This window comes from Aspergillus lucknowensis (genome assembly GCF_044049455.1).
Source record: "Aspergillus lucknowensis strain CBS 449.75 chromosome Unknown BJX67scaffold_4, whole genome shotgun sequence".
In the NCBI taxonomy this organism is placed as follows: domain Eukaryota; kingdom Fungi; phylum Ascomycota; class Eurotiomycetes; order Eurotiales; family Aspergillaceae; genus Aspergillus; species Aspergillus lucknowensis.
The window spans coordinates 51846-65719 of NW_027263548.1; the positions used below are offsets into that span (position 1 = coordinate 51846).

The 13874-nt window shown below is 50.9% G+C and overlaps 6 protein-coding genes across 6 annotated transcripts in view; 3 read left to right on the plus strand and 3 right to left on the minus strand.

Moving 5' to 3' along the window:
• BJX67DRAFT_369832 (TPR-like protein) overlaps positions 1-2507 on the minus strand; it is a gene marked incomplete at both ends in the record, with an annotated part of 3041 nt that extends 534 nt beyond the window's left edge. The window contains 3 exons of the mRNA XM_071030825.1: positions 68-978; positions 1030-1630; positions 2103-2507. Of these exons, the coding sequence (XP_070889867.1) occupies positions 68-978; positions 1030-1630; positions 2103-2507 (1917 nt within the window). The remainder of the gene's footprint in view (positions 1-67; positions 979-1029; positions 1631-2102) is intronic.
• A 923-nt stretch (positions 2508-3430) lies between these two features.
• Positions 3431-3930, minus strand: BJX67DRAFT_342998 (uncharacterized protein). Its single transcript, XM_071028102.1, has one exon. It carries the CDS (start codon positions 3912-3914, stop codon positions 3687-3689), a length of 228 nt encoding a protein of 75 aa, XP_070889868.1. The 5' UTR covers positions 3915-3930; the 3' UTR covers positions 3431-3686.
• Positions 3931-4120: 190 nt separating this feature from the next.
• Positions 4121-4794, plus strand: BJX67DRAFT_342999 (seipin co-factor family protein). The gene has a single exon (XM_071028103.1). The coding sequence runs from the start codon at positions 4290-4292 to the stop codon at positions 4647-4649; it is 360 nt and encodes a 119-aa protein (XP_070889869.1). The 5' UTR covers positions 4121-4289; the 3' UTR covers positions 4650-4794.
• Positions 4795-4905: 111 nt separating this feature from the next.
• Positions 4906-6807, minus strand: BJX67DRAFT_343000 (uncharacterized protein). The gene is made up of 3 exons (XM_071028104.1): positions 6309-6807; positions 5987-6259; positions 4906-5933 (listed from the first exon to the last, which is right to left on the minus strand). The coding sequence occupies exons 1-3, from the start codon at positions 6700-6702 to the stop codon at positions 5095-5097; spliced, it is 1506 nt and encodes a 501-aa protein (XP_070889870.1). The 5' UTR covers positions 6703-6807; the 3' UTR covers positions 4906-5094.
• Positions 6808-7377: 570 nt separating this feature from the next.
• On the plus strand, positions 7378-10153 carry BJX67DRAFT_377515 (uncharacterized protein; the record flags this gene model as incomplete). The annotated part of the gene is made up of 5 exons (XM_071032127.1): positions 7378-7466; positions 7521-7811; positions 7869-7887; positions 7937-8924; positions 8979-10153. 5 exons carry the CDS (start codon positions 7378-7380, stop codon positions 10151-10153), a joined length of 2562 nt encoding a protein of 853 aa, XP_070889871.1.
• Positions 10154-11613: 1460 nt separating this feature from the next.
• Positions 11614-12111, plus strand: BJX67DRAFT_377516 (C-terminal helicase domain-containing protein; the record flags this gene model as incomplete). Its single annotated transcript, XM_071032128.1, has 1 exon — positions 11614-12111. The coding sequence occupies one exon, from the start codon at positions 11614-11616 to the stop codon at positions 12109-12111; it is 498 nt and encodes a 165-aa protein (XP_070889872.1).
• Positions 12112-13874: the final 1763 nt, after the last annotated feature.

Genomic DNA, 13874 nt, shown 5'->3' on the forward strand with positions numbered 1-13874 from the left:
GCTGATACATCTCCTCTGCCTTGTTTAGCTTGCCCTGAGCCCTGTAGAGAGACCCAAGGTTATGGACTATATCCAGGATAGATATATGGTCAGGACCTAGTGCCTCCGTGAAGCCTACTAGCGCTCGCTGATATATCTCCTCTGCCTTGTTCAGCTTGCCCTGATTAAAGTAGAGATTTCCAAGGTTATGGACTGCACCCAGGGTAGATATATGGTCAGGACCTAGTGCCTTCTCACAACCTGCCAGAGCTCGCTGATACATCTCCTCGGCCGCCACAAATTGAACTTGCTTCTGGAGTAGAATTGCAATAGAACCGATCTCTGCCAGTCGACTTTCCTCAATGTTGTCCAAGATTCCAGCCTGGACAAAGCGTGGATGTATAAGCCGTGTTGCATGCACTGCGATGCCAGACAAAGAGGAGTGTTCAAGATATTCTGTATTATCTGGGATAGATCCAGCAACACATTCAAAAGCATACCAATACTTTTGTGAGTCGATAGCCTTATTTAGCACGGTCAAAGTCCAGTCATGCACGCACATATGCATGCTCCATGACCTCTGCTGCGTCTGAACCTCCAAGAAACAGTAATCGGCCAGGGTCTTCATCGCGCTGTCAAGACTAATTTGGTTGTGGACCAGCTCACGCAGCCATTGAGGGCAGGCATTAGTAAGACCCGCATTGAAAAGTTCATACCATAAACTCTGGTTGCCAAAGTAGGCAAGCATTGTCAGTAGCTCGCCTGCTTTGGGATCGTCAGCCTTGAGGCGGGTATAGGACAGATCCCACGTGGTGAAGAGCGTGCGGTTCTGGTACTCCTCAAGCTGAACCGGCCGGCGCGGATCAATATTCCAGTGGTTTTCATACTCCTGAAGATAGTGCTCGAAAGTTAGAGTGCTTTGCCTTAGGAACGCCCCGGCAGTAGCTAATGCTAAAGGAAGACCAGCCAGTCGTTCTGCCAATTTCCTTGCATGAGGATCTGGCCATAGTAGTTAGCACAGTTTAATAACTCTTCGAGTAATTTTAGTACCATCTTTAGCGTTCACTTGCTCTGATCGTCTCTGTAATATCACGAGGCCATCCTCTATACTTCTGAGAGGCTGTACCATGATTTTCTTTCCCGCAACCCGATTGGGCTGTCGGGTGGTGATAAGCAGGACCCCATGAGAAGCAAGCGGATAATACTGTTCGATCTCATATTCACCGGGGTCATCATAATTATCGAAGATTAAGAGCCACCGAGGATTTTGGGGGTCTGATAGCCATTGACAAACGTGGATCACCGCTTCCTCCCCCCTCAGCTTATCGGGCTGCTGAAGCTTGAAGATCTGCTTTGCGATTGATAGAAAACTATCGTTCAGGGTAGCCTCAGATTCTGCATTCAGCCAGAAAACTGAACTATAGGAGTGGTGATGGGACTTGGCGTAAGCGATTGCAAGTTGGGTTTTGCCAATGCCGCCCATGCCACCCAGCACTAGCCGCTGTTGCTCGTGGGATTCGGAAACAGGCTGTATAGTCTCCGCTATTTTATTTAGCTCTTTCTCACGACCGACAAAGAGTTCTGCAGCAATAAAAGGCGCCCGGCCGAGACGGATACCAGCTGGCTCGTGAAAGCTGAAATCTTCGGGTGCCTCAACCGCTATCAATATCCGTTAGAAGAAGTAATGCTTTGGCATGGGCATTCAGTATTACTAAAGAGAAGGCATGTAAGAGCTCAGAGAGGGAGACATTCAACAGTAGAATCGTAGATATGAAATGTTCACGGCCATACAAGATTGTAGTATAGCAGTAACGCGGTACCTGGTAACCATGCATCGGGAAACACTTCTGTGTTCAAATAACCCAAAACAAAACATCAAGATAGAAAGGCTATTATTGCTCATTCATACCAAAATTTTGATGCTCCGCAATGTATTGCTTCCCACTGCCGCTGTTCACATGATACGCCCCATGGCCTCTATGGACGTAGTTGTGTTGGGGTCCTCCATGGCTCGTAAAATTCATGCCGGATGGATCATCCTCAGGCACCGAAGACTCGAGAGATTCTAACTCTCGAAGGATTTTTTCGAGTTGAGCACTCTGTTGGGAATCGGCTGATCTAACCGCATGATGGTTGACAATGATCTGGACATCCTCCGTGATCGCTCTCATCAGTTCTTCCACCTTGCTTCCTTTGCCAAGTCTTCGGACAATTGCTGCATATCGTGTCTGCCACGGGGTACTCTGGTCGGGTGTAATCTTCACAAAGATTTTCTTCAAATTGTAGGCCTTCGTTTCGCAAGCGTCGAGGGTCTTCTCTAGTGCTTCAGCCACATCTTCGGGTATCGTGTCTCTTCTTGGTAGAAGGTGGGTGTGACATGCTTCGAGAGTGCTGCGAATAATGAGCAGTTGGCGTCCAACTGTTTCAATCATCTCAGAGAGCTTGAGATCTTTTTGGGTATGCTTGAAAAGCTCGATCGAGGCGTCAAGGAGGCCAATGACTGCAGATATACCACTTATCACCTCCATATTGAGAGGAACTCCGGGCGTAGTATATGCAGTTGATAAAGTTTCGTACAACAAGTATGGGTTAATAGAGAGAACAATAGTCGTGGAGGGGAAAAAGTAGAGCAGAGTCTCGCTGTGGTTTCAGCTCTGGTTCAGGTTTCGGGCAATACAAGTAAGATTTTAGCGCGGAGTTGCTCGGCGCCTCCGCCATGCTAATCACCAAGGACAAGGCTCGACCTGGCGGGGTTATGCGGATCAGGGATTGAATATCACTGATTTATTCGAAAATGAGAGCGACAACAAGTTGCTCGCTTGACTTGACTTTTGCTTTTTTGTGCCACGGCTTCAGTTGTCCGTTCCAGTGATTTGCTGTCATGGAAACGCGCCCGAAGAGCCAGAGATAAAGGCGCAGACATCATCTACATTGCAAGTGCTGACTCGCATATAGACTTGTTCAACCCAACCCGTGAAACCCGCCCCAACCCGCCAAGAAATGGGTTGGGTTGCTGATTTTAATAATCCAATGGGTTTTGGGTTAGTTAACTCAGCCTACTGGTAGAATTAGTCATTCCAAGGAACTTATTAAGGCATTATCCATAAAGAGTAAATACTAGATGCACAACGCAGATTGGGCGATGCCCATATCAGCCTCGGAGCTCAGCAATATTCCACAGGAAACACCTAGTAGCAAATAGCTTTCCTTGCAAGATCATGCTTTCCACACGTCTATTACAGGGCGCAGGAGACCAGATGATCGAGAACTAATCAACCACTAGTCAGGCAAACGAATGTTCCACGAGAATGTGATTAAGGGTGGCAAGGATGATTATACAAACAGGCAGAAGAGTCATGGATAAGGTATTTATACTATTAGACATGTTTCTCCACAGCCTTTTTCTTGTCGCCATCCATATAATCCAATCGCACGCCACAACAGGCGGGATCAGCATAGCTAGGTTAAAAACGAAGGCAGAGAACAGGCACGGGCAACAACCAGAAAGGGGGGGAAAGGTAGAGTAGGCATCAGGCCTAACGCGTAATCAGCCTTGCTTGGAGTTTGTTGGGGTTTTAGAATGTCAAGAGTCTTTCTTTGGCAAGCAAATTTGAGAGGGTAGATACTATAAAGGGCTAGTAGCTTAAGCAAGGCCCTAGACAAATAAATCCTCTAGCAGTAGTGGCTGGAGGAACAAAGAATAAAAATTATTTTGCTAGACTTAACCAAAAAGAAAGAGAAAAAAATTCAGCTGAAAAGCTGGTCCAAACAGTTGGTGTAGGGAATCTAGAAGTGGGGGGACAAAAAAGGGTGCAGCCATAATTTCCGACAAGAAAAAAGGGGGCAAAAAAAAGGGGGGGAGAGAGGGTGACAATCTTGGAGCAGATAAGATAATAGGGCGCGACCGGGTGAGTGCAGAATATAGAAGAGGGCATGGAGGAAGGAAAAAAAGTTAGAAGGAGGGCAGCGAGGAGGGTTCTTGTATACTCGAGGGAGCGTTGTAGCGGTGATAACAATACAGCATACCAGGCGGCCATGCCGGAAGCAGCAAAACTAACCACAACAGGGAATTCACAGGTCCTTGCTTTACAAGATCAATTGAGGATAAAACTGCTGTCAACATTTATTCCTTGCATTATGGGTCATAGCAACGGCCGTTATGCTTCACGGCGGCTCCCAGCTCATCCCTGCGCCAGTGTGTCATCCTCCCTTCGTTCAAACACAACACACCACCACGAAAATTCCCTCCGAGTCCTTTAGTAGTAATAACCCGCTGCACAAAACAAGCTTCAGGCTAGGAGCAACTCAGAATGCCCCTCGACACTCCGGCTCCAGGGCTACACACGGCGGCTAAAATCCCTCCTCCTCGGCGGGATCCACATCTTCGAAACCACAACCTGCATCCGCCACCTCATCACCTGGTTCATCATCCCACCAGAGTGACAGGAGGCGACAATATACAGTACTTCTCTAGAGCACCCGGTCGCATCGACATTCCTCGCGGCGCAGTTTCTTTGCATGGAGAGGTCCCTCCTGCGGTGTATGTAGCGGGGACGAGGGGTTTTGCGGTTGGTGCGGGGGGGTTGTGTGGGTTGTTTTTGTCGGGTCTTCTTCTGGGGCAGGTTATTTTTGTTGCGAGGGTGATGGGTGTGGCGCTTTGGGGGTGGTGAGGTGGTTTTGGGTTGCGGGGTTATGGGGAGGATGTGAAGGGAGAGAGAGATGAAGGAATATCTGTTGTTCAGTGTAGAGGATTCTGTCGACCGTCATCAATATTGGTGACAGAGTAATTCAATCTTCCAACTATATTAGGATTAGCTAGTATTATTACTTTACTACTATCTTTTAAGATTACTTATATTGCTTAAATTGTTCTTTTATTTTAATTTACTTATTCAATTGCTCTTTCCTAATAAGAGATATTGTAAAGGCCTTTACTTGCTTGCTTGTTTTGCAGGTATAAATATCTAGATAAACCCCCTAGTTAGCAACTCAGATTCGCACCTCCGTGGCTCACAGATTCTTGTTCACGCTCAATAGATATGGGTCTTACGGTACGCCGAACTCGTGATTATATATCGTATAATCTTGCCGCATGGCCTGAGACTACGTTTCAACTCAACGCTTCCACGACTGATTCGAGAGGCTCGCGGGCTTCGGATGGCGAGGGAGATTCAATATCTCCTCCTCGGCGAAGAACTCCTCCACAAAAGTTGCCTTAGTCGGGCACGTAAACAGCAGTTTAACAGTTGCTTTTTTCGCCTCCGTTTGCAATCCCACCAATTCGCTCACAAGAAAGGCCGTGTGCTCTCCACGATCATTCGGCTCCGTGAAGAAGCTGAGACCATCGATGACCACGTAAAGAAACACATCACTCGGCAGTTTGCGGACGAAGCGCTTGAATGTTCGGCACAGACTCACCACGCTGCGGGGGTCTGTTTCGTCGAGACATTTCTGGAGATCTGCTCCCGAGAAGTCGCGAAAGTTGTCGATCAGCTGGAGCAGGAGGCTCATGATGAGCTCGGATGGATTTGCATAGACGTCTGAGGCGAGTCGGTGGTGCTGTCCACAGAAGTAAGCCAGGGCGATGATGTTCGTGTTCTGTGTTGCAGTGCCGACGAGGGACGCTACGAGCTTCGAAGCCGTATATGAAACTTCCGACTTGGGTGTTCCTCGAGTTTGGCCATTGACCAGCAGTGTTGAGGACTCGTCGATCGCCAACCAAGAGCGCAGTCTAGGGCTTTGAATCATCGCCATGATCCTATCCTCGTCCAGGTCATCCTTGTCTGGGTTCAGTTTCAGGAGATTCGTACAGTCCCGGGGGATCAGGCCAGGATCATATTCGAAAAGCGCTAATAAATCCTCCACCAAGTCGTCGGCGCTCGTGGGCCTCGATTTGATTCTTGTTGGCTCCTTGCTTGGCTTGGGTTGCTGCATTCGCGTTGATATCTGGTTTGCTGCCTCACGTTAAAAGCCAATACCAGGGCTGCGGGATAAGTATGCCGCTCACCAGTGTCCACGAGAACGGTTGCCAGATTGTTGAGTACTTCCAACCGCCGCAAGACCTCATGCACATCTCCACCGACATGGTTTTGCATATCAATCGCCGCTTGTTGCAGGTAGAGAGTCTCATACTGCAACTGCATGGATTGGTCGCCGAGTTTCTGAGAGAGAAACAGTGCCCTTTCCTTCACCTGCTCCGCCCACCACTTGACCTCTTCCAGGGCGTCATTCAGTTTGTCGGACGGGCCTGAGGGCTTCACCAGGTTCCGCAAGCCGGCCTCTGTTCAACTTAGCTGGGACTGAGACGAACGAGGTTCATGACAACGTACTTATTGAGTTCTTGTAAAACCACTTGAGGATGACCTGCAAGGTCTTCAGCGTCGCCTCGTACAGGTTCGCCATTCGTCTGTGGATCTCCTCATCTTCGGGTAGATTTTCCAAGCTCACGGCTCGATCGTTGAGGATTACAGGAAGTCGCTCTAGACTTCTGTAAACTACCCCTCTATGATATCCAGCCTGCTCCATGGCCTTAAAGATTGCCTGGAGGCCCGCACAAAGAGCCGCGCTGAACGCGAAGTTTGAGGGTATAAACGCGATAAAGGCCTTCGCATCTCCGGCATTCCTGCAAAGAGCTCGAAATGCCCTCCGGATCTTCCCCGTGAATCCTTGGACTTCCTGATCTTCACGGGCTAGGCCGTCGAGCACATCGCATGCCTGCATCATCGTCGTTTCAACGTCTTTCCAGTCGTAGCTTAAGTTGCGCTGTACTGGCTGCTGGCCGTGCTTTTGGTGGTAATTGTCGACAATCTCGAGGAAGCCATCGCGCACGTCGAAGCATTTTTTATATATTTCGTTGTAGTCGCTGTCTTTGCATGTCAGCTGCAAAAAATCGGGATTGTTCCATAGCTGGTAATGTCCTCACATATCACTGCCATTTACAGCAACTGCGCCTGCCTTCAGGGTCTTCCCCCAGCGCTTCTTATCCGGATCGTAGGCCACCCCTGTTCGGAGTCGTGTGTCGAGCGCCGGGTGATTGCGCCCATCGAGACCCCTCATGAAGGGCACAACATCGGATTGTGCTGTACTGTTATTTGCCGCGTCTGCATTGGGAGGCATGATGGGGATGAGTCTGGGAGAGCCAGATCCTCAGACGTGAGTCTCTGGCAATATCGGACGAGGGACAAGAGCTCTCTCGAGCGGGGCTGTGTCAATCTGCAGCGGAGAATCTCCCTACTGGGCCATTTCCGTGTTCAGCCTCGCCTGGTGGGCTCGAGTGTGCATAAGCGCTGGGCTGAGGAGGGGCAACTGGAGGAAGGCTCGACTCTCGCACCTCTCTCTCTTCCACCGCATCTCAACGTCTTTCCCGTTCTTCTCGGTGCACCGACATCCAGCCGCACAATGGCCCCCAACCTGTTGGGTTTAGTCGACAACCCCCCTGAACCTCCCTTCGACTATTCCGGAGACGAAAGCAGACTCGGCGACAGCGAGTACGTCCACCCCACCCTCTTACTCCCGCACAATGGAGCTAACATCCAGACAAGTCTCGACTCGGGTAGGGAACCTCTGGTCCTGCAACCGGTTGTGACTAGACTAGTGGCGAGCGATTTCGCACAGGTCCTGCGACCCCCTACAAGTTTTATTAACGTATATTATCGGAATGCAGTGCCCGACGCTGCTGCCTCAGGGCCAAAGAGTCTCTCAGAGGACCGGATAAGAGCCCTCGAAACCAACACCGATCATCCGTGGGTCATCCAGTTCTGCGCGCCCATACTGATCGCCCATGCCGCAGACGTTTTGGGAATCCCCGAACAATCCTTTCGGAGGCCCTTCAAGTAAGTCCGGATGAAACGGCCATCTTGACACTCAGGTCTTGCGCTGATTGACTATAGTTTCACGGCTCCGTTCAAGGTAAATCTGGAAGCCCACCCTCCGATAAACGATGCTAACATCCGCCCAGGCACTGGTGGCTTTCCAAGAACGTGATGTCGGGACTGCTGACGGCGACGCTGGCCACCTGAGCGACGCCCGCCGTTGCCTGAAGGAGGTGATGGATGTTGATCTCCGATATTTGTTCTCTTTGAGAACTTCACTATCGGAAGGGTCGCTGAAGAAGATCTGCTTTCCAGACCTCTGGCATCTTTTCCGTCCTGGAGAGCTGGTTGTATCTGTTCGGGGCGGCCACGAACAACTGTATAGGGTGCTTGCAGCTTACCACTCGTCTGAGCGTTCCCTTGCTCGTCGACCGCCCTCAGTAAGATACCGACGTCGGAGACCTGCATATTCCGATTCTGATAATTCTGAAACGTCGGAATCAGACGGCGAAGAAGACCCAGAGCTTGCCTTCTTCGTGTGCGGCGCGTATTTGGACTTCGATGGGGTATTGGTTGGGCCTACCTCCGACACAGTCTCGATCCATTACTTCCACGGTGAGAAAGATATCGAGCAGCTAAATATCTTTCCCATCAAGTTTCTGCCCCCTGGGAGCGGCGTTCTCGATCGTCTGACCGCAAGAGGAAAGCGCTTCATTTCATGTCAGGGCCATCTAAGCTATAATGGCATGACCGTACGTCCCTTCGGTACGAGAGTCCCCACGGTGGAGCTGCAAGGCGAGATTTATGTTGATTTTAAAACTGGATACCGAGCCATTCCATCAAGATATAGGCCCCGGGTCACGAGAAGCGAACTTGAAGAGCTATTCGACTTGGACGCACCAGAGGCACCAACAAGGCGCGAGGTCGAGAGGGAACGTGGCAGAACAGAGGAATCCCGTGCATGGACAAAAAACAACTCAATTGTCGATAAGGCTCTTGCGCTGCAAGTTTTGGATAGGTATTCCAACGACCTACAGACTGTATCGCTCGAAGAAGCTGCGGGCTTTCCTCCTGAACTCCTTCGACTCCTCCCATACCAGCTCCTAGCATACGCCTTCCGAGCCCGTAAATGGTGTGAGTACCTCTGTTTTCCCTCGTGCACCTCGTCACCTTAACACTGCTATCTAGACTTTGTGGACGTTGACCTCGTTGAGGAGATGGACAAGAGCGACGCGGGTTTCCAGAGCGGCTTCGACGATTTGGTGATCCCAGAAACCTACCGCGATCTTCTGATCGCACTGGTCCAGAGCCACGCGTCGAAGAACAAGCAGAAACCATCCATGGATCTCGTGCGTGGAAAAGGCCGTGGCCTGTTTATCCTTCTGCACGGCCCTCCGGGCGTGGGGAAGACGAGCACGGCCGAACTGATCGCCACATATACCCAGCGGCCTCTCTACTCGATCACTTGCGGCGATATCGGACTGACACCAAGGCAGATCGAACGTAGGATGAGCAAGCATTTCTCCCTGGCAAATAAATGGGGATGCGTGCTTTTACTAGATGAGGCTGACGTATTCCTGATGAAACGGGATTGGCGTGACATCAATCGGAATGCTTTGGTGTCAGTCTTTCTCCGCGTGCTTGAGTACTACTCTGGGATCCTTTTCTTGACGACGAACCGGATCGGTGTCATCGATGAGGCTTTCAAGTCGCGCGTCCATATTTGCCTCCGCTATCCGAGCATCACCCTCACGTCGACCCTATCAATCTGGGAAAACCTGCTGAACCGGATCACGCGTGAAAACACGAACCGGGAAGTTAAGGTAACCTTCAACAAGGGAGAGCTGTTGGAATTCGCACAAAAGCATTACAAGCATCACATAGCAGCGGGGACTACATGGAACGGCCGGCAGATCCGCAATGCCTTCCAGACAGCCATCGCCCTCGGTGAACACGACAGAAGCACGAGAATCCAGAACCAAGGTCTAACGGAGGAGGAGGCCGTAAAACAGGGCGATGCAAGATACACAACAGTCAAGCTGACGCGTAAGAACTTCCAGAAAATTGCAAAGACCGCAAAGGATTTCGAGGATTACATGGTCAGCGTCCGTGGCTCAGACATCTCCATCGCGCAGGAGGAGTCCCTTCGCGACGACAGGTTTGATCCGGACAAGAGAGTCACCGTTCAGAAGCAATATGGTGGCTTGCTCTCTGTGCCCGCAGGCACCCAGCGAGCGCGATCTCAATCTGGTGCGAGTAGTTCTCGTTTTGGCGGCGCCATTGCTGGAGGGTCTGGTGACGACATGGGCGGCGGGGACTCGGAGTTTGGGTCTAGTGATGGGGAGTCGGACGACGACTACTGACTGATATGTGGACCGAAGAGTGTGTACCTGGGTGGAGCGACAGCATGATGAGTCGTTGATGGTTGGCTTATGGGACGTTGACTTCGATCTACTGTGTCTGGAAGCCCTAATCAAGTAACGCCAGTCATGATATAAGTATGGGGAGTATACATCACGTGCAGAAGTATTCCATTCACAAAGTAACAATATATCAACGGTCCCAACGTAATGCTAATACTATTCCTTGCGTTTGTGGTGAAATGCATACAAATAACCCTCGGCGTTAGTCACCCAACCGCTCAGTCCACGTCCACAAGGATACAATAGGGCACTGGCCGTAGAAAGACCGAGGGCAAAAACCCGGACCAAGTTCACCTGAGGTATTGAATTCCAGGTTGATGGTATCTTCACTGGGAACTGGTACACCGAGGCAGTGAAGTCAACGGAGAATCCCATGTCACTTGAAGCTACAATGCGAAGCCACGATACGGTGAATATACGACCGCGGACGGTGTATATAGAACCGTTCCACCCCTCTCGAGCTCCTTCCAACCTATACGTCTCTCGCAGTCGATTCAGGTTCGATGTCTGGCTGCAGACTTCTCTATTCTACCCGGACTTGTCGATTCAACTTTGCGGTCGAAGATCCGACACCAGCCCAACTACACGACTTCACGACTCGAAAGACCTAGCGGCCTTACATCGCCAGCCGTGATCCGTCTTGATTTCAAAACCGGATACCGAGCCATTCGATCGAAATATGGCCTCGGCCCCCGGGCCACAAGAAGTGAACTCGAAGAGCTATTCGACTTGCACACAACAGAGGCACCAACAAGGTGCGAGTTTGAGAGGGAACGTTGCAGGCACAACTAATGAGCCGTGACAGTACAACTTGGAACGAATCGATACTTGGTCTACCTGCCAGTGGTAGGACAGACTAGTCTGCGCGGCTTTGGTGCGCTTGAGAGGATATTCTGGGATACGACACAGTATTGTACAAGCACAGATGGCGATTCCGCATCCACAAAGAACGAGACTGGGAATCAGATGGTGATTCCGGATCTTGTGTGCGGCGCGTACTTGGACTCCGATGGGGTATCGGTTTGGTCTAGACCCCAACATGGTCTCAGTCCATTACTTCCACGGAAAGAAAGATATCAAGCAGCTGGATGTCTTTCCCATCAAGTCACAGGGTTATACAACATACAATACCCTAGAAGTTTTATTAACGTATATTATTGGAATACGGTGCCCGAGGCTGCAGCGGCGGCCGCTGTCTGTACAAAAGGCTTGGCTTAGGGCTAGCTATCAGTGGGCAGGACGGACTAATCTGCGCGGCTTTGGCGTCGGTGCCCTGGAGGGGATATTCCGGGATACAAAGCAGTACTGTACGAGCACAGCTGGGTAGCCGGCAAGGATGGAGCGCCTGTGGGACCACAGGCAGAAGTGAAAAGGAAGTTGTTGAGTACCTTATCCGTTCCATGAACTGCGACGCCCTCCAAGATGAATGGTGCACAATTGAAATGCTCGAAGGTTGTGAGGAGTTTATTGAAGATACTATTGGAGTTGACTATACGGTGATCCGGTCGGGCCAGAGCAGCGAGGAGAGGTCGGCCAACGCCATGTATTTCAACTCGGCTGGTTCGCCATATCAAGTGCTATTGACAACATACGCCTGCGGAGCCCTTGGGCTCAACCTCGACGAGAATTGCAGGCGGGTTGTGCTCCTGGAAACCCTGCTAAGTATGAACACAGAGTTCCAAGCCATCGGGCGCGCCCATCGCATATCCCAGATGGATAAGCAGAAGGTCTGGATCCTCTTTCAAGATCACACGATCCAAAGATACCTCGAATATAACAACTCCATCAAAATCCTCCCGCAGATGAGCGCCGGCCTGGACGGACCCCACCAAGGTCCAGGCACGGCTGGCAGCGGAGCACCAGGAGAACCACCAGTGGAGCGTGGAACCGGCGGTTGACGCAGAAGACGAAGGTTCGAGCTTCGAGCGGAACATCGTCGAGACCCTGGCAGACGAGGAACTGCGGAACGCGGCTTGCCTTTGGAGACCCAGTTGATCTTGGATACGACATTAGGACGACCGAGGGGAAAGAGCTGGTGCGTTGGGGACAGATCGATGGTATTAACACACCTTTGTCTATTCTTCAACTTCAATCTTGCTCTCCGTGGTTCCACAAGTTCAGCGATCCACTGCCAGCCCCATTCTAGACACTGTATCCAAAGCCCACGGGTGCCGCTCTGCCCACGCCACGGGAGATAGAGAATCGTTCGAGTTCGAGCCCGAGCACGCAGCTTACCGAAGTCGGTCCGGCTACTCGCGAAGCTCTGTTCAAGCTCTCGCTCAGTTTGTGGGGTTACAACACCCGAGAAGTTTTATCAACATATGCATATTATTGGAATATGGTGCCTGATGCTGCCACCTCAGGGCCCTGGGGGCGGTGTTCTCGATCGTCTGACCGCAAGAGGAAAGCGCTTCATTTCATACCAAGCACGTCCGTTGGAGCGCGAGGGTGTGCTTGGGCCATATCAGCATATACGCTTGGCATACATGATGTATCCCTATGCAAGTTTTACCAAGATCTGATCAAGGGCTAGTCCAGCTCTTTGGGAAGGACTGGGCCATTGAATGGGATAAATGAGGTCTCGAGTGCTGGTGCTTCTGCCTCGCAGCGTACTTGACTAATGTGTCAGATCGTGTAGCCATCCTGACGGTTCCGAATACAGCACGCGGAATTTGCGGGCTGAACATCGGAATTTACAAGATCTCAATCTCTCTTGGACGGGTCAAGTTCCAAGCCGCAGAGTTTCAGTTTCGCCTTCGAAAGCACCATCACGATGGGGTTTGGGGGGATGGGGGGAGAAACTCTGAGTTGCCCCTCTCTTGCCCCCGTTCCCTGAAGATCTGTTTTTCAGATCTCTGGCACCTTTTCCGTGTGGGGAGCTGGGAGCGTCGACCAGATTATATGCGTCAGGGTCTCGACTTTCGCAGCCGCACGCACGATATTCAGCCCGTGGGTTGCCTCGAGGTCATGCGATGCAAGCGCACCTTGAACGAAGAAGATATCCGGTCTGAAGACGGTATTTGCGAAGATGACGGATGCGTCCTTGAATGCTCCGTCGAAACTGCCAGGGGAGGAGAGGTCGACCTGGTGGATTTCGATTTCGGGGTGGTCTGCTGCGAGAGTGATTACGTCTGGGGATGCGGGTGTTGGAGGATAGGGCTCGGAGTTTGTAGCGAAGCCTGGTGGAGGCGAGGAGGGCGCCGACTATCACGGCGATAGGAGCGCTCATCTTATCACTTTTTATTGTTTGGTTTATGCGTGGTATTGCTGGTATTGTGTACCTGGAGACGATGCTGAGTTTTATACGTTTGGACTGGAGGACTAACACACCCATCAAAGGCACTCTATTCGTGGAGGACCGTGGTTCAAAAGCAGTAATGACATTAAGAGGGCATGAAAACCACCCGGCGTAAAAAATAGACTAAAATCTCGAGCGTACATGCCACCGTTCCTCGCAAGTACATTTACCAGTCGCCCACGTCAGGATGTTGCGAACATCCTGCAAAATCCCCTTGCCCTTATTCCTCGGTCCTGAAGCTTTGTGCCCCTTACTGCTTGAAGGGTTTTCTCGAGCGAATTTCTGACCTTCCTGTAAATGCGTTTGTTATTTGCTATTGTAGGGGTGGGAGGGGTACTATATATCTCTGGAAAAATACTCTAA

Excerpts from the sequence above, each read along its gene's own strand:
- BJX67DRAFT_343000 (XM_071028104.1), bottom strand. The coding sequence starts at position 6,702 with ATGATGCAGGCATGCGATGTGCTCGACGGCCTAGCCCGTGAAGATCAG. Across the intron at positions 6,260-6,308 it reads GTTTTACAAGAACTCAATAA|AGGCCGGCTTGCGGAACCTG; the intron begins GTACGTTGTCAT and ends TAAGTTGAACAG. Across the intron at positions 5,934-5,986 it reads AACCGTTCTCGTGGACACTG|CAAACCAGATATCAACGCGA; the intron begins GTGAGCGGCATA and ends AACGTGAGGCAG.
- BJX67DRAFT_342998 (XM_071028102.1), bottom strand. The coding sequence starts at position 3,914 with ATGCCCTCTTCTATATTCTGCACTCACCCGGTCGCGCCCTATTATCTT.
- BJX67DRAFT_342999 (XM_071028103.1), top strand. The coding sequence starts at position 4,290 with ATGCCCCTCGACACTCCGGCTCCAGGGCTACACACGGCGGCTAAAATC.